Source organism: Osmerus mordax, chromosome 24 (genome assembly GCF_038355195.1).
Source record: "Osmerus mordax isolate fOsmMor3 chromosome 24, fOsmMor3.pri, whole genome shotgun sequence".
Lineage (NCBI taxonomy): Eukaryota > Metazoa > Chordata > Actinopteri > Osmeriformes > Osmeridae > Osmerus > Osmerus mordax.
In genome coordinates this window covers 7,443,887-7,461,591 of record NC_090073.1, presented here as the reverse complement: position 1 = coordinate 7,461,591, position 17,705 = coordinate 7,443,887, and the positions used below count along the sequence as shown (strand labels likewise).

Sequence of the window (17,705 nt, the reverse complement as noted above, 5' to 3'; positions counted from 1 at the left end):
TGCTCAAAAGCTGAAGAGATGGGTACAGTCTGATTTATTGCATCAGCTTTATTATGTCTTTAAATAGAAATCCTCAGTAACCCAGTGGTTAACAGATGCTACAAGGTAAAGGTCATAGTGCAGGTCCCTTGTGTATAACTTCCAGTTTACAAACCAGTCTATGCCCTCCATTAAAACCATTACTAACCCAATTCTAGTATGTTTTCCAGTTGATCTTCACCTCACACAAGTCTGCAGTAGACATTGCCGGTCATACTGGATAAGAAGATATTACATGAGTTATCAGGTGCAGAAAGAAGTCATTTAGCCTAAACACAAATACGTTGTGTTGAGGCTAGTTGCAAGATGCATTTCTAATGAATAATATAACACTAAATAAAATGGTCCCAAAGGTGTCCAATTACTATAATTTTTTGAAACAGTTGAGCACTTTGCATATACATAACAGCTGGATGTGACAAACGTTTACTAACATTATGATCTTGACTTACATTTCAAATAGCAGCTATATAAATAAATGGACTTCGTTACTTTGTATCTAGGTGAGGTGGCCATGTCTAAGCACAGCCTCCATTCAACAGTATCCCTCCACAACAAGGTAGACCTTTGGTTTTCTTGATTTTGTGGGTTCTAGGTTTTTGTTTGAACATACCAGTCACATTTGGGTCAAAGGCTTACAATTACAAACCAGAAAATGGAAAAACTACAAAAACATAAATAATGGTCCCAATTTAGCACAAATCATTGTGGTGGCAGGCAGAGTGTAGGTAGGAAAGGGTCCACCGGTTCTTCTATGTGAAGTGTCTGAGGCCATAAACAGTAACTTATCACTGCAAAAGTCTATCAGCAACTAATCTAGTGACAGTGTATAGACCTGATATGTAAAAAAAAATATATATATACCCCATGCCTTACACTGCTTGACAGACTTACGTGGCACAGAATCGGAAGAACTTCTAGTTTTTAGTTACAAAAGGGCAGGAATGACTTAAAAGTTGACATATGAGAGCAAAAGCACAATGGCTCTCCAAATAACAAGCTGCCAAAAAGATAATCCCCCAACACATTACAAATCACAGTTCTAATAACCCACCAACATGAATCAGTAACTTAAGCTTCCAAAAACAAACAGCCGAAGAGCACAATGAATCAAATGCAAACAAGTTTCCAACCTTGCTAAGTCGTGCACTCATGCACATGTAGGCCAAGTAAAGCAGTAATGATTGTGTTTCATCCCCAATGGCTGTACACCGGTATCAGACTTCTCCATGTGGATAAGACGTTGATTACTGTCACCTTGAACCTCGCCAAACAGCAACAAAAAGTATACAATGACATGATGATGATTCCTTCAGGCGTCAGAGACAAGTGTGATACAGTTTTTGATCAACAGGAATAATGCATTATAAAGAGTCATGATCCTAGACGCTTACAAAATAGGAAACATTGATAAACTGTGTGTGAGCAGCGGCTTTAGCACTGTGTGTGTGTGTGTCCCTGGGCTGAGGAGCTGTCAGTTCACTCTACAGTCACAGACTTGGCCAGGTTTCTGGGGCAGTCCACCTGGATAAGGAACAAAAGAGAACGGATTCAGAACATCAAACATCAAGCCCACAGACGTGGTTCAGAGGAGGTGTAACTAAAGCCTGGTGCAGACGCAGAAGGCCTTACATAACGGGGATTTATTCATTCAGTACAGTCAGTACAGTCAAACGGCTCTACCACTGAACTGTACCATCAGACAACACTCCGCTTCTCAGTCTACGTAACATTAAAGAGTTCATAGTGTGGTCTGTGTTGTACAGTTACATGTTGTGGATGTTTGGCAAGTCTGAGGATGAGGAGGATGTGAGGTGTGTCTAGGAGAGGAAGAGGACAGGATGTGAGGTGTGTCTAGGAGAGGAAGAAGAGGACAGGATGTGAGGTGTGTCTAGGAGAGGAAGAGGAGGACAGGATGTGAAGTGTTTCTAGGAGAGGAAGAGGACAGGATGTGAGGTGTGTCTAGGAGAGGAAGAGGAGGACAGGATGTGAGGTGTGTCTAGGAGAGGAAGAGGAGGACAGGGTGTGAGGTGTGTCTAGGAGAGAAAGAGGACAGGATGTGAGGTGTGTCTAGGAGAGAAAGAGGACAGGATGTGAGGTGTGTCTAGGAGAGGAAGAGGAGGACAGGATGTGAGGTGTGTCTAGGAGAGGAAGAGGACAGGATGTGAGGTGTGACTGACGTCGAAGCCGCGCAGCACGGCCAGGTGGAAGGACAGCAGCTGCAGGGGGATGACACTGAGGACGCCCTGGAGACAGTCCACACAGTGGGGCACCTTGATGGTGCGGCTCGAGTTCTTCACAGTCTCGTAGTCGTCCTTGTCACAGATGACAATGGGCCGGCCCTGTTCCCAAACCAAACGTTACTGCATTAGGGGTTGCCAGGCACAACCCCCCCCCCCCTGCGGCCTCCCTCTTGGTCTGGAGAGAAGGAGACCCTCCTCATAAACCTGGGAGGTGACACGTCTCTGAGGAATACCTCAGAGACGTGTCCCGCACATGCTTCTCCACTAGGAGTTTATGTTCCCATCTGGACCAGATCAAACTGGCTATAGTCATGTAGGCTTTTCATTTCATTATTCGCTAAAAGCATGTTTTGGTTTACTTTATTCTATTAGTGCTTTTAGCACAGTACCGTGTATGTGTACTGTGTATTACATTATATTGAGTTATGTTATATCATATTTACATGTACATAAATATATATACTGTGTGTGTGCGCGTTTCCCCTCACCTGGCGAGCGATGACTTGCTGCAGGGCGTTCTGACACTTGACGTAAGTGTGGTCCCTCATGATGATCATGATGACGGGCATCAGCTTGTCCACCAGGGCCAGCGGCCCGTGTTTCAACTCCCCCGCCAGGATGCCCTCCGAGTGCATGTAGGTGATCTCCTTGATCTTCTGCTCGCGCCCGCAAGACGTCAACCGAGAGAGAGAGAGAGACAGCGAGAAAGAAAGAGAGGGGACAGACACACAGAGAGAGAGAGAGGTGGAGAGAGACAGAGAGAGAGAGAGAGACATAAACAGAGCTTGAGACAGAGAGAAACATATTTGAAAACCCTAAAATCACCCCCAGAAAAGAGACAGGGAGAGACAGACAGAAGGAGAGAGACACAGCGAGCGAGAGAGAGAGAGAGAGGCGTTGCTGACCAGAGCTCCCTCCAGGCAGGTGGCGTAGTGGTACCCCCGGCCCATGATCAGCACACTCTTCTGCTGGTACAGCTCCGTGGCCAGATTCTGGATCTCATCATCCAGACTCAGCACCTCCTTGATCAAGTCTGACACACACACACACACACACACACACACACACACACAATTCATGATGCATGCCATTTATTTCAGCCAATAATTACAACAACAACAACGTCTGGCAAATCTTCACAAAAGTCCTTTTGAGAATAACTCGACCCTTAAGAGGAAATGAACGGCTGTAATCTCTGCAGAAAACACAGGATCTGTAAACAGGAACACCCCTGCTCCAGTCGTGACGCACACCACAGCTCTCTGGGCAACGGGCCTCTTCTCCCTCCATCCTTCGATACTGCCCTCTCCCTCCTCTCCATCACTCAGGATTTCTTTCCATCTCTGGGTGTGTGTGTGTGTGTGTGTGTGTGCGTGTGCATGGCATGAACGTGTGTGTGTGTGTCCAGCCTACCTGGCAGCACCCTCAGTCCCTGGATGATCTCTCTCCTTCTGGGCTGCATGGAGATCCTGTCATCACACATCAGCAGCGCAAACATGATGAGGGCCACAAACTGGCTGGTGTAGGCCTGCAGAGAGAGAGACACACACACACACACACACACAGTTAGTGCTTAAGTAATCCAAGACGTGCCCAAGTGTCACCCAGCTCTTGTTCTCCTGCTGAAAGGTGAGATATGAGAGGAGGCTGCCTGACCAAGCAAAAGGAAGCACAGTCTAACATCCAGCTAAGGCAGCCAGATATGACGACAGCTTGGCCCTCACACGCCTGGGCTGGCCCCTACAGGCCTGGGGTGGACCCTACAGGCCGGGGCTGGCCCGTCAGGCCTGGGCTGGCCCGTCAGGCCTGGGCTGGCCCGTCAGGCCTGGGCTGGCCCCTAGAGGCCTGGGGTGGCCCGTCAGGCCTGGGCTGGCCCGTCAGGCTTGGGCTGGCCCCTACAGGCCGGGGCTGGCCCGTCAGGCCTGGGCTGGCCTGATCATAGGCCTTGCCTGGGCCCCACAGCCCTGGCCTGGCTCTCTGCAGCCAGTTGTTAATATGGACCAGATGAGAGCGGGCTGCAGGACTGGGCTAAAAAGCCTCACACGTGCCTCCACTGTTGGACTGCATGGTGATATAAAACAGACTCCACCTAGCGATGAGGATTAAACGTACGGCTAACGGTAAATCCTTCCACTTCTACCCCAGGAGCTGGCACACGAGCAAACACCCTGGCGACGCGACACCGCAGATGAACGCAACCTCACAAGGTCCTTCCCCGCCATGCTTCTCCTGCGCCCCTACCCCTCCACACGGCGCCACCTCCACCAGACACCGTCGCCTGGCTACTCTCTGGGAACGCGTGGGCGACAGCGTCACGGCTCTTCAAGGAGGTGCCAAGTCGTTTGACGGGACCCACTGGAGAGGGCGGCGCCGACACCTCAAGCCACGGGCACGGTCGTAAAACAGTCACACTGATTCTCTCTCACTCGCTCTCTCTCTGCATGCTGACCACAGGCGGTCTCTACCCAAACGTGTCCACGCCATCAGGGATGAGTGTTGTCATGGTGGCGCGTTCGACTGGCGCCAAAGCCGAGGGCCACTTCCTGTGTTCTAGCCCCTGCGTCCCATCTCCAGAGGCCCTCGGGGACCTCCCCCAGGGACCTCCGCCAGGGACCTCCGCCACCAGGCCGTAAAGGGTGGCAGCTCAGAGGCGTGAGATGGGGCCTTGGACCAGGCTCCACCCCCTCCCAACCTGGCAACCCCACAACCCCAGCGCCTCTTTGTGTACAGTAGGGGGGCAGGCTTGTGGATCGCTGCTTTATCAAGAGTGGAGATGAGAATATCAGGCTTTAAACCGACACTCCCTGGATGAAATATGAAGGCCTCTTTAACACCAGTTCCTGTTCACGTCATCAAGTTTTCATTACGGGGTGACCCACATACAGCACTGGTGCTCACATGATTTAGGTTCCACATTAACTAGAAAAAACCCCCACCAGAACAGGAAATGGGCACGACCCTACTTCCCCTATAATAAATGATGACTTACAGGGCCAACGCCATGGGAAAATGTACCCTGCAACACACAACCCTGTTGTTTCAGCAGCTCGACACTGAGACCAGCTCGTCGAACTCCATCCCCCACAATGCAACACGACCGGAAGAGGAGCAGCGGGATGTACTTGTGACACACAGCTCTCTCTACGAATCTTCATCTCAATAAAAACCAGATGTTTCCCAGACCCTCCGACCTCCCCAGCGTGAGGTAAAACAGTGTCAGGTACCACCAGCTGATCTGGTCTAGGAGACAGGGTATGAAGGATGGGCTGCTGGGAGAGGCCGCTGTAACGAGGGAATACTGGGAGCTAAAGATGTGATGACTCACACTGACAACTCCTGGATGACGCTGGTCCCAAATGAACCCTCATAGATCATGAAGTATAATCAAGTATAATCAGAGTTGCTTTATGAAGTATAATCACAGTTGCTTTATGAAGTATAATCACAGTTGCTTTAATAACACTCACCAATATGGCTGCCTTTCAAACCAGCCAGTACACAAATGACTCAGGTGCAGGGTTATATTGGGAAAGTACCAGGTCCCCCCCTCCCTCACCTTGGTTCTGGTCACCCCCATCTCTGGGTCTGGTTCCCCCCCTCACCTTGGTGCTGGCCACCCCTATCTCTGGGTCTTGTTCCCCCCCTCACCTTGGTGCTGGCCACCCCTATCTCTGGGTCTGATTCCCCCCCTCACCTTGGTGCTGGCCACCCCTATCTCTGGGTCTGATTCCCCCCCTCACCTTGGTGCTGGCCACCCCCATCTCTGGGTCTGGTTCCCCCCCTCACCTTGGTGCTGGCCACCCCTATCTCTGGGCCGGCGTTGATGTGGACTCCACAGTCGGTCTCCCTGGAGATGGAGCTGCCCACCGTGTTGGTGATGCCTACAGTCAGGGCTCCTCTCTCCTTACAGTAGTGCAGGGCCATCAGGCTGTCTGCGGTCTCACCTGGGACGCAGGGCAGGGGGAGAGGGGTCAGGCGTCATCCAGCTCTATACTGCACAAACTAAATGTCACATTACTAAATGTCTACCGGAATTCAGAAACTTTAAGATCCATGACAGTATTTCCAGTGGGGGCCTTTCTTTTTATAATATATAAATATATATTATAGATTGATTTTTTTAAATGGGAAATACATCATTTTGGTAGAGACACTAAAGTCATTTTGTGTCCGAGCCACATCTTCAGCTTCAGCAACACCCGGCTGACAGCAGCTCTCACCTGATTGGCTGATGAAGAAACAGACGTCGTCCCTGAACACGGGAGTGTTGCGGTCCAGGAAGTCGCTGGCCAGCTCCACCATGACAGGCAGCTCCGTCAGCTCCTCCAGCACCTGGCGAGTCTGGAGGGAGGAGACCAGGCAGGGATCAGCGCACACACACACTGGAGGGCAGGCTCTACTGTTGCTGTGACGATAGCGATGTGGCTTTGGGGGGGTGGTGCGGGGGGACTCACCGCCACGCCAGCGTGGTAGCTGGTCCCACAGGCGATGAGGATGAGCCTGCGACACCGCTGGATCTCCTTGATGTGGTCCTTCAGCCCACCCAGCGTCACTGGGAAGCACAACGCACAACTCTCTCACAACAACCCCCCACAGAGATCATTCAGTTCTCTTCACTTCCCTAGGAAGAATAGGGAGTACATTTACATTTAGTCATTTAGCAGACGCTCTTATCCAGAGCGACTTACAGTAAGTACAGGGACATTCCCCCCGAGGCAAGTAGGGTGAAGTGCCTTTCCCAAGGACACAACGTTATTTGGCCCAGCCGGGAATCGAACTGGCAACCTTCTGATTACTAGCCCGCTTTCCTAACCGCTCAGCCACCTGACTCCCTATTGCTCTGTGGTACAATATTTGACCATAGATCAAAGGGATCGCAGGTTCCAGCCCCCTGAATGTCGCTGAGGGTTAAACCGTCTGCTAAATGAATTTAAAGGGTTTCTGAATCCTGAAGGACATTCAAGAAAGCCATATCACTGTGGTGGAAAAGAGTCTTGCAACACCCCACAAATACCAAAAAAATGCATATTTTCATGGTGAGGGAACCAAGAAACCATGAAACGAGGGGCGGTTTGTCGCGGCAACGAGGCGTCAAATCTCCCTATCCGCCCCAAAAGTGGAAACAGAGCCCCTCCCCTGACCTGTGTTGTCATCGAAGTTGATCCTTCCCCTCATGGTGTTGAATACGGACTCTGGCTGCTCAAATATCTCCTTCTGCATGAAGGAGCTGTAGTTCCCTGGGGAGGCAAAGACACAGTCCCTCAGCACTCACTCACAAGCAGCGCCTAGAAGAAGGGAGAACGTTAATGCAGCTTTTATAGAGTTGTTCATCGATGCAGGCATTCGTTAATGCATGTTATTATCCTGATTGGAATCCCATGTAAGGCTGTTCGTTTGGACGGTGGGGAGGTGGGACTCTGGATGCAGAATGACCTTCAGTAGCAGCCCTGTGTAATCATGAATCACCCGGGACTTGGTGAAAACAAAACACCAGCCTGCAGATGGATGATGTTCTCTAGGTTGCGTGACTGCTTGTCACGGAAATATACGACCGTTTTGCAGCCCGCCTCTGACAGTAATGTGGGTCATGTGAATGAGGTTGTTTCAGCAGAGCTCCTGGAAGGAGAGACTGGGGAGAGAGGGGCTGTAATGACAGGCCAGCAATGGAATGTCTCCTGGACGGCCCCAATCGCTCCCTCGACGCCCTCTGCTGGAGGACAGAGGAGGTGCAGCACAGACACCTGGTCCTCCACCAACACTTGCTCCTCCTCTTCCTCCGTCTCCTTTCTTCTTCTACTTCTCCCCTTTTCTTCTCTCTCTCTCCCTCCTCTGCCCTTTCGCCTTCCTTCTCCTCCCTCCCCTCTTCTCCCTCCCCCCACACCCCCTCCCCCCCCCACCCCCTCTCTTCCCTCCTTTGCCCCCCCCCCCACCCCCTCTCTCCCTTCCTCCTCTTCTTCTTCCTTCTCCCTCCTCTCCCTTCCCACCTCCTCTCCCTTCCCTCTCCCTTCCCACCCCCTCCACCCCCTCGCCACACCCCTCCACCCCCTCACCCTTCATGATCTGCTGCAGCTCCATCTGCAGGGTCTGGATGGCGCGGGCCGGGTGGTCCCCCACCGTGCGCTTGATCCGGTGGATGGACAGGCGTCCGTCTGTCACCGCCGCCACGTCGTCGTCCTCCAGGAAGATCACGCGGTTCGTGTGCTCGATCACCGCGCTGCCGTGGCAACAGAAGAGGAACATCAAACAAACCCCGTCGACACTCAACTCAAAAAAAAAGAAAAAGGTTCAAAGTTCCGAGCTGCGGTGTGATTATTGGAGCTCTTTGAAGCGGTGGGCGTGGATGCAGACCTGGCGTCTGAGGCAAAGTAGTACTCCACGGCCTTCATGTCCACGGGGAAGAGACAGGTGTCCTGGTCCACCCTGGGCAGGCTGCCGCCGCTCTTCTTGTCCTTCCCAGCTGAGAGGAGAGAGAGAGGGGAGAAACACCATGAAGCTTAACCCTGCTCGTCCACTCATGAAGACGACAGAGAGAGAGAGACAGACAGAGAGACAGACAGAAAGACAGACAGACAGACAGAGAGTGCGAGAGCCACAGAGAGAGCGAGAGAGACAGAGAGAGCCACAGATAGAGACACAGAGAGCGAGAGACACAGAGAGAGCCAGAGACACGGAGAGAGCGAGAGCAAGAAGGGAACCAGACTTACAGGAGCGGTAGAGGATAGGGATGTGGTCGGTGGAGAGCTTGTGGTCACTTTTGACAGCGATCAGCAGAGGACCTCCTCTCCTAGGTGGACAGACAAGCACGGATCCTCATGAAACATGGCTGGCCATTTGGCTTGGTGGCGAGGTGCTATACCGACATTGCATTAGCAGCCAGTGGCCTGGTAAGATGAATCGATATCACCTCGGACAAACAAAGGTCATGAAAGTATACCTGGTGCCGACCGCCTCCCCTGGGTAATGGACGCTCTTGAAGACCAGGACAAAAGCCCCCTCCTGGAAGGTCAGAGAGCAGACGCGAGCTTTACACAAGCCCCTCGGACGTTTTACTTATGATGGTTATTGTCGTTATTATGACTGTTTAGTTGGAAGCCATCTTACATTTAATCATTTAGCAGACGCACTTATCCAGAGCGACTTACAGTAAAGTACAGGGACATTCCCCCCGAGGCAAGTAGGGCGAAGTGTCTTGCCCAAGGACACAACATAATTTTGCACGGTCAGGAATCGAACCGGCAACCTTCAGATTACTAGCCAGATTCCCTAACCGCTCAGCTATCTTACCAGCTGTTGAGTCACCCGCTCCACCAGAGTGGCAAAGCTGATGTCGTTACTCTCCCGGTTGTCGTACATGTACTTCACCAGCTTGGCGATGGTCTCCGTGTCGGTCTCCGATTCAAACTCGTAACCTTTGCTCTCCTTTGAAAACGAAAGTGTGGGTCAGCATTGGTTATGGAGGAGATCGTAAAGCCGTCGAAATGTGATTTATTTTCCCCCTCACCAGGAATTTCCTCAGGTCGTTATAGTTGGTAATGATCCCGTTGTGAATGACGATAAACTCTGTAGATGAAAGAATCTGTTACGGAATGCTCTGTAATCACAGAGAGAGCCAGGTGAAAGAATCTGACATCTCCTATAAGTGTCAACAAGCATCTGTTAGCGTCTGAATAATAGCTATCTTATGAGTGTTGCTGGTCCACCCTGACGGACGGTCTCCAGGACTGACCGTTGCTCTTGTCAGACCTCTGAGGGTGGCTGTTGACTGGGCTGGGGGCCCCATGCGTAGCCCAGCGAGTGTGGGAAATGCCAAAATGGATGTCAAACTCCACATCCATATCGAGGTCCTGCTGTTCTGTAAAACACATGCAGACAAACCGCAACTAAATGACAAGGCAAAAACATTTGAACTAAAAACCGAACTGAAATCAAATTGAAAGGAGGTTTTTAAGATGCAAAAGAACTCATTTCTTACTGTGGATCTCGTCGTCCAGAGCCTTCACCTTGCCGCTCTGCTTGATCATCTGAATGGATCTGGCATTCGTCTCCCAGTCCTTACCATTCCCACTGTCAAACCCCACACCTTTGAGACAAGCGAAAAGGTCAATGCCAGAAGGGGCTGAACAAGCAGACACCCACACCGGCGGGACTCTTGTTGACACAAGGCGAGTCCGGCCCTCTCACCTGCGGAGTCGTAGCCGCGGTACTCCAGGCGCCGCAAGCCCTTCAGGAGGATCTCCAGGATCTCTCCCCGGGTCCGGGGCACATGGTAGTTCAGATAGGCAAAGATTCCTGAGGGGGACAGAGACGACAGTAGATGATGTGGTCTAAAGAGAAGGCAACATGTGACTGGGAGAAAATCATCTGACATGCTTTGAACGAAGTGAATTGAAGTGTGTTTGTCTGTTGACTCGGTCTTATGATAGACATAAAGCAATGGGATCAATCCTGACCTGACACCCACTCTTTAAATTGTGAATACATCTATTTTTCTTCCTCTCTTTCAGCTCAAGTGTTCTTATGAAGAACAGAGCTTGGTAAACAAAAACAATTGTTTCCATTTCAACATAAGACCTCATTCAGGCCCAGCCAGTATGGGATGCCAGACAAAGACAATAGTACTACAAGTGAAACCAGTTTGACATAAGCAGACACCCTGAATAGCTATGTAAATCAATGAGGTGGAAAGGTTGTTTTTTTCTTTTCTTGCTCACTGTATGGGAAGGGCAGTCCGGAAACAAAATGTCGCATAGCTTGTCACACCAACACAACAATACCCTTTGAGGGGTATTGAGATACTCTGAGTGCAAGGTGGTGTCCGGTAAGAAAGAAGCTTTCCAATGTTTATACCAAATATATCCAAAATACTTCTGCACGCAGGCAGGTGGATAACTTCCATCAAAAAGCAGTGATCTAATCTGTCTTCTTATCTAGGCTTCAGTAAACTAGAAGATAGGGAAGATTGTCTTCCTTGGGTAATTACGCAGTAAAACTTCACCTCGCTCTTCCACGAAGGTTTAGGGCTATAACGAGTGGATAAAACGTGGCTCATTACATGTTAATCACCACGATAACAAGAAATAACAAAAATCATGTTTTGACTGAACACTGGGTCAAGTCTATGTAGTTCCAAATATGGACAGCGTATCATCTTCAGCTTTCCAAGCAGTTAACACAACACTCAATGGAAATATTGTACGGACTGAGTACACAGAAGGTCAGTGAAAAATAAAGAGGGACTGTTCTATGCCACTCAGCATGGGCAGCAGTGCTACAGAGGCCCTATTGAAACCAGCTGCGCACCGTCGGAAGGAGAAAGGTAGGGCCACTGGCAGGTGGGTGTAGACAAGACCCAACTTTGTTTTAGAGTCACTGCATTGACACACATTCTACATGATATTACAAACATTAAGCTATCACTAGGTAAGGACATCTATTTTCAGTATTCCCAACCGCCAGTCTTCAGCTGTGTCCCACCTCAGATAACACCGTGACATTGAGAGAACCCAGTGTTCCTCATTATCAGGTGGGTTATCTATGCCCCGTCCTCTAAAAAGGTTCACACTAAACCTTGCAATCCTCACCCCATGACCATATACGGGTGTCATTTTGCATGTAGTAATTAATCATTGCACGCAATTTAAAGTATAATCCGTTTCGACACAAACGGTGCGCAGTGTATGATATTAGTGTCATCCATCTACCTAAACGACCAATCCTAGGTCAGAAACTGAGTGGCGAGCTAGCAGTGCTAACGAGATGCCAACTACGAAGACTAGCAAGCCGTAGCTGGCTTTCAGCAATTGGGACATGCTTCATAAGGACCCATCGTTGCAAACGGCTGTATGCCTGAGAAGACAAAGACCTGTACATAATGTCAATTAACCATTAATTGAGGAGAGTGACACAACTGTTCAGAGATTAAGTAGCACATCTTGCTAGTCTAACTAGCAAGATAGATGCTGAGCACGGTTTAGCAACTGGATAGAGCTAATTGGAGCGGTACAGTAGCTAGCTAATTTTGAACACAATAGTGCAGCCTTGTAATAGACACATTCATAAAATAGATAGAGCTAAGGGTTAGGCAATAGCTACAATATCACCACGTTAGACATGAGCATCCATTCATTTAATTGGTACTACTGCTGCCGGCTAACTGTTAGTGTTAGCTAACTTTGGTTTGGCTGGCACAGACTAAATCTGAGTCTTAGCTAGATAACAATAAACTAAAACATTGACACACATCCTATATAGTACATATTAATATAGCAACCTCGCTACATTCCAGTTACATATGTAGCGTGTAAATAACGAGGGAACACTACAATGTTGTAGCCTACTTACCACACATGTCTACGGCTCAGTAAAGCAACCTTGCAACTACTGTACAACTCGCTACAGTTCTATGCTTTGCTGATTTTGACTGTCATGAAGGATCCGCCCCCTTCAAATTGTATTGAACAAGGGCCAAGGACTCAACTTAAAGCACTCCTCCAATTGGTGCAAGGTCTGTCACTCATCTTTCGCACCTGCCAACGAGCTTATCCCTGACGTGGCAGGATCCACATATCCGTGGTGGGCGTGAACAACAGTAATGCTCTACTAATGTGTCATCAGGCAAAACGTAGGAAACATTTTCATTTAAGTTTAAGAATCAATAACATTAAGATAACTGTATAGCGTTGTAGAAAAGATTACAATATGTTTTCATAAAAAGTCTCGTTTCCCTTCACTTCCTGAATTACAACGATTGGTGGGTGGGGGGACAACAACATAATCTGACTCCGTGTGTATTTCGTCATACTTTAATGTTGACTTTGGCGCTATATGGCTATACAGATGAACAGTCACTGAAATAAACACTATTGTCACTTATATTTTTAACACCTGAGCAGATTCCTAAAGCACCCTGCCATCATGTTTGATACATCCAGGGATGTTCAGATACAGGGGCGTCGTTGGACCCTTTTTACTGGGGCACGTGCCCCAGTATAAATCTGCTGTGCCCCAGTAAAATCTAAAGTTTGAGTTTTAGTGCATTAATTTAGATTGATAATCCCGAAAAAAATTACGCAGTATCCCAATCGACGCTTCTAAAAGCGTTTAACCGAAAAAACACAAACCTATGCATGCAGAATTCCATGTCAGCGCGCTCTTCTGAGCTTCCCAAATAGCCACTGCAGCACAGACACAGAAGTCCAGGGGGGTATTCCAGAAAGCAGGTTATACAACATAACCAGGTAAGTTAACCAACCATCTGATTCACAATGTGGCAGCAACCCACTGGCAATGTTGCTACAACGCTGGGTGTCAGGGTATGTCACGTGACCTGTTTTCTGGAATGCCCCCCTGGTGTTGGATTTGGCAGAATTGAGGTAGGCTAAGAAAGCATTACAAAACTAAAGATTGTTTCTAAATGATAGGCCTACCGATCATCTTATTTTGAATAAAACATAAAAACATTATTACATGAAGCTCAAAAAAACTGTATTTGCACTCAAATGATGGTTATTTAGCCATCCTATCCTAATCTTATCCTTATCCTATCGCAATAAATTAGCTGCCTAACATTATATAGCAAATAGTTCGCTAAATATTTAATGTACATTTTATTCATATTTGTGTGAACTTATCCAAATCCCTCTTGTTATAATTTATGTTCATACATTGGATGTTTTAAAGTTTACATACCCAACTTCTGTTTTTGAGATACACTTTACTGTGGGATTTCAATATATCAGGTTCTCATTTCATAAATCCTTGTGACAACTAATCCATGAAACCACTGTCTGCTTGGGACAGAACACAAAACAACTAGAAGGGATAAGACAGAAAGCAATTCTTATTTCAATATACTATATTTACATTATACAGTGCATTTATGTTACATATGGATGGATGTTGGTGTGTCTGAGATATAATAGTTTTATGGTAGGTAATGAGTTACAGTAGGTACACAATGTGACAGTCTGAGATAATAACCACGAATTAGACTGCGGGTAAAAACCCAGTCCTTTGGAGGGCATCTTATACAAACTGTGAGGGCAGGAAAATCACCCAGCTGGATTGAGGCATTCCATCCCATAGCTGGCAGCAACTTTACTATTGGCCAATGACCAGAAACGGCATCATGCTAGCGCCCCTGCTAGTGGTGAAACCTCTATGATGTTCATGTTGTAAGAGGGAGTCCCGAGGGGCTCTGTTGGGGGTCTTTCGGGAGACGGGTTCCTCCTAGACTTGGCCCTGAACAACTCCTTCTTCTTCATCTTTCACCTGAAGCACATAACCAACCAAGTTTAGGGGGACTGACAAAACGTTCACAGAGAGGACGCAAGGTTACCATGGTGTTCACCACAAGGCTTGGCATCAACTGACGTTATTAGCGGAGATGCACACCTGCTCTACGCCTTCTACTTCTGGGACGTAGAACTGCAGCATGTTCTGGATGCCACTCTTCAAGGTGACCATGGAGCTAGGGCAACTGGTGCAGGAACCTTGCAGTTGGAGCTTCACAATGCCATCGTCGAAGCCCCGATACAGGACGTCTCCCCCATCCTCCTGTACTGTGGGCCTGAGGGGAAATCACGTGAGTTTAAAGGGATAGTGGGGTCAAATGGCTGAGTGGTTGGGGAATCGGGCTACCAATCAGAAGGTTGCCGGTTTGATTCCTGGCCGTGACAAATGACGTTGTGTACCTGGGCAAGGCACTTCACCCTACTTGCCTCTGGGGAATGTCCCTGTACTTACTGTAAGTCGCTCTGGATACGAGCGTCTTCTAAATGACTAAATGTAAATAGTTCCTTCAAAATACATGGTGATGCATCACACACTCCTGAAATAACCCATACGTTTCACTGATAAGAACTATGTGGGAAATCTTGAGTCATTTGAAGGGTACATTGTGTGATTAGCATGTTTAAACTGTCACCTGATCCTGGTGTCCAGGAGTTCTTTGATCATAGCTACAACTTCATCGTCGTCGTCTGAAGGTTCTGCAAAGCAGGGAAACAAAACAATGAGAAAATCTCTTTTGTAAAGATTATTTGGCCTGGAATGGATTTCCTTGTGTGTCTTGCCTGTATCTGCACGAGGGGTCCCCTCCTCATTGATAACAGGAAGACCTGAGGCGAAGAAGTCCATAACGGCAGCAAAGACATCTGGTTTGATTACCTTCCACTCCAGGTCCACACCAGTCTAAAAATGGAGACATGTCGATAAAGAACAGAAGGATTCATAACACACTGCTAGACATTACAGCTAACATTTGATTATTTAAGTGTGTGTTACCTTGGTTATGGTGATGAAGTCAGGGCCCAAAAACACACCTTTGACCCCATCGATTCTGAATAACTGCCTACAAACGAAACAGACAATGTCAGCCTGTTTTCCAAGATACATAAGAACTCACTTTTCTTAAGTTTAATATGGGTTTTTGCTTGGTTTTGCTACTGGATTATGTTAAGTGGCATTAACATGTATACCTGGCTAGGGGTGAACAGTAAGCATCTCTGGGGCCAGCAAAATCCATTGTTCCTGATTCAAGAACCATGCAGCCTGGCAGAAACTTCAAGCTGTTTGGGTTGGGCGTGTCTTGAGTCTGAATGAACATGGTCCTCGCTGGGAAGAGAGTATTGTCGAGAAAATTATTCACTTGGAATTTGTTAGAACACTTACTGTGTCCACAGTAAAGACACACTCTACGTATAGGGCATACCAGGCACAGCAGAAAAAGGAGGCTGTGGCTGTGAATATCTCCTAGTCATCCCTCTGTGCTGTGAAGTCCATTGCGACCCAGCGCTCTGATACCCACGTACAGCAAGTCTGGAGGAAGTTTGGAAACATGTTATTGGCTTTGATCATTCAATATTAACAGCCTTAATAAAACAAGTCTGAGTAGCAAAAATAAAGAAACAGCAATGCAGCACTTATGTTGAGACGTGGTGAGCTAGTCTGGCAAAATATCTGCGTCAGATCCAATGCTTATGAAAGAGGTTAAGGCTAGCTTAAGCTAACTTGCTAGCTGTCAAAAAAGCTGTCAACGAGGCATGACATATGTCACAAACATCTGTATTCACATGCACTTCCACAGCTTAGTAAATAGGTGACTTCGGGTCGACGACATAACTTACGGACTTGAGAGTCTTGCAGAAATCCATAACAACCTCCCGACCTGCCTGTAAGTCGCCATGTTTTGATTGTTTAGCTACCGGGCGTACTGTATTTTCCCATAAAGACCACTACACGCTGAGAGCGCATTACTGCCCCCAACAGGCGGGGATGAATGATACAATGTTAAATTCATAGCTTGTGTTGGGTTATTACACGGAGCCAAACTGGTAAGACGCCTTGCCTTGCCCCTGGCCAGATCAGGAGAAGGGTGACGGCTGTAAACTGTCCAGATGAAGAGACAGAAGATCAGTCTTGGGCAGCTACAAAAGCTAGGCAGGCAGGAGCAGAGGGACCCTCAGTACTTGCCTAGTCTGCTGAGATAAAGCCCAGTGGCGTGCTCAGATATCTGGATGTCAGGTCCCCGGAGTCAGGGAAGGAACTCTCGCAGTACTGGCTTTTGACCACATGGTGGTGCTAGACAACAGAAGGTGGCACTGGCCCAGAAACCAACATACAACCGAAATTCCGGTTGAATCCTAAAGGTATGGAAATAGGACCAAGGTGAGGGGTTTAAGACTGATAACGTTAACTGAGTTGTGTGTGGCCGTGTGTGTGTGTGTGTGTGTGCGAAACAAGATGAGCAGGTGGAGGGCAATTATGACAAACAAAGTCTGGCTTACATTCATTTAATAATATTTATATGACATACAACACATCATGGTTTTCATCATGGTTTTCATCAAAGGCAAGCTTTGGATGACTCAAGTACTTTGATATGGGTGCCATAGTTTCTAGCAGGTGGGGCTTACTGTTGAATAAGATGCCTCACTTTCTAACAAACTACAGCAAAGAAAGAAAGTGTTCACAAAATGTATCACCACAACAAATGTATTTTGTAGAACATAATCATTGCTGATGCAGTCTTCATTTGCACAGCAAAACTGCCATACAGTGAAGATAAGACTTGCCATACACTCAAATTAAGGAAAGTAAAACAAAACTCAAAATTGATTCCTGTAAAATCAGCAATTGTCATCGAGCTTCACAGGAAACAGCTATGGGTCTCTACAATGGTTCCCATCACCTTGTCATTAAAGTAGGGAATAACAAGTGCTTCAGATTCTATTCTACGACAGCCATTCGGAAAGCACACAAACCTCTCTTCCATACCATATTGAGTTTCGATTCAGGCCGCGCCAAATTGCCACGGTGTACGATAAGACTTGGAGATAGGTGACTGCTTATGGTGAATGCATGGAGCCAAGCATACGCCCTGTAAGAGCTCAAGTACATTCCGAAAAAGCCGTCCCATCGACA

At 47.9% G+C, this 17,705-nt stretch overlaps 2 protein-coding genes across 2 annotated transcripts; both read right to left on the bottom strand.

Moving 5' to 3' along the window:
* On the bottom strand, positions 1 to 12,685 carry gfpt1 (glutamine--fructose-6-phosphate transaminase 1). The gene is made up of 19 exons (XM_067228101.1): positions 12,624 to 12,685; positions 10,464 to 10,571; positions 10,255 to 10,362; positions 10,009 to 10,134; positions 9,784 to 9,842; positions 9,567 to 9,701; positions 9,217 to 9,278; positions 8,987 to 9,066; positions 8,631 to 8,739; positions 8,333 to 8,496; positions 7,424 to 7,519; positions 6,737 to 6,834; positions 6,503 to 6,623; positions 6,069 to 6,226; positions 3,696 to 3,810; positions 3,188 to 3,315; positions 2,771 to 2,938; positions 2,220 to 2,381; positions 1 to 1,563 (listed from the first exon to the last, which is right to left on the bottom strand). The coding sequence occupies exons 1-19, from the start codon at positions 12,628 to 12,630 to the stop codon at positions 1,519 to 1,521; spliced, it is 2,049 nt and encodes a 682-aa protein (XP_067084202.1). The 5' UTR covers positions 12,631 to 12,685; the 3' UTR covers positions 1 to 1,518.
* Positions 12,686 to 14,118: 1,433 nt separating this feature from the next.
* Positions 14,119 to 16,467, bottom strand: nfu1 (NFU1 iron-sulfur cluster scaffold homolog (S. cerevisiae)). Its single transcript, XM_067227929.1, has 8 exons — positions 16,409 to 16,467; positions 15,994 to 16,100; positions 15,761 to 15,896; positions 15,567 to 15,633; positions 15,356 to 15,473; positions 15,208 to 15,271; positions 14,676 to 14,850; positions 14,119 to 14,552 (listed from the first exon to the last, which is right to left on the bottom strand). The coding sequence occupies exons 1-8, from the start codon at positions 16,465 to 16,467 to the stop codon at positions 14,511 to 14,513; spliced, it is 768 nt and encodes a 255-aa protein (XP_067084030.1). The 3' UTR covers positions 14,119 to 14,510.
* Between the last annotated feature and the right edge of the window lie 1,238 nt (positions 16,468 to 17,705).

What these genes read in the sequence shown, in the direction of transcription:
- gfpt1 (XM_067228101.1), bottom strand. An exon ending in CCGCGGCTACGACTCCGCAG is followed by an intron (nt 10,363 to 10,463) that starts GTGAGAGGGCCG and finishes CTTGTCTCAAAG; the next exon opens with GTGTGGGGTTTGACAGTGGG. An exon ending in CCCTATCCTCTACCGCTCCT is followed by an intron (nt 8,740 to 8,986) that starts GTAAGTCTGGTT and finishes CTCTCCTCTCAG; the next exon opens with CTGGGAAGGACAAGAAGAGC.
- nfu1 (XM_067227929.1), bottom strand. Translation starts at nt 16,467, where the DNA reads ATGGCGACTTACAGGCAGGTCGGGAGGTTGTTATGGATTTCTGCAAGA. An exon ending in TCCTTTTTCTGCTGTGCCTG is followed by an intron (nt 15,897 to 15,993) that starts GTATGCCCTATA and finishes CTCTCTTCCCAG; the next exon opens with CGAGGACCATGTTCATTCAG. An exon ending in TACTGTTCACCCCTAGCCAG is followed by an intron (nt 15,634 to 15,760) that starts GTATACATGTTA and finishes TTTCGTTTGTAG; the next exon opens with GCAGTTATTCAGAATCGATG.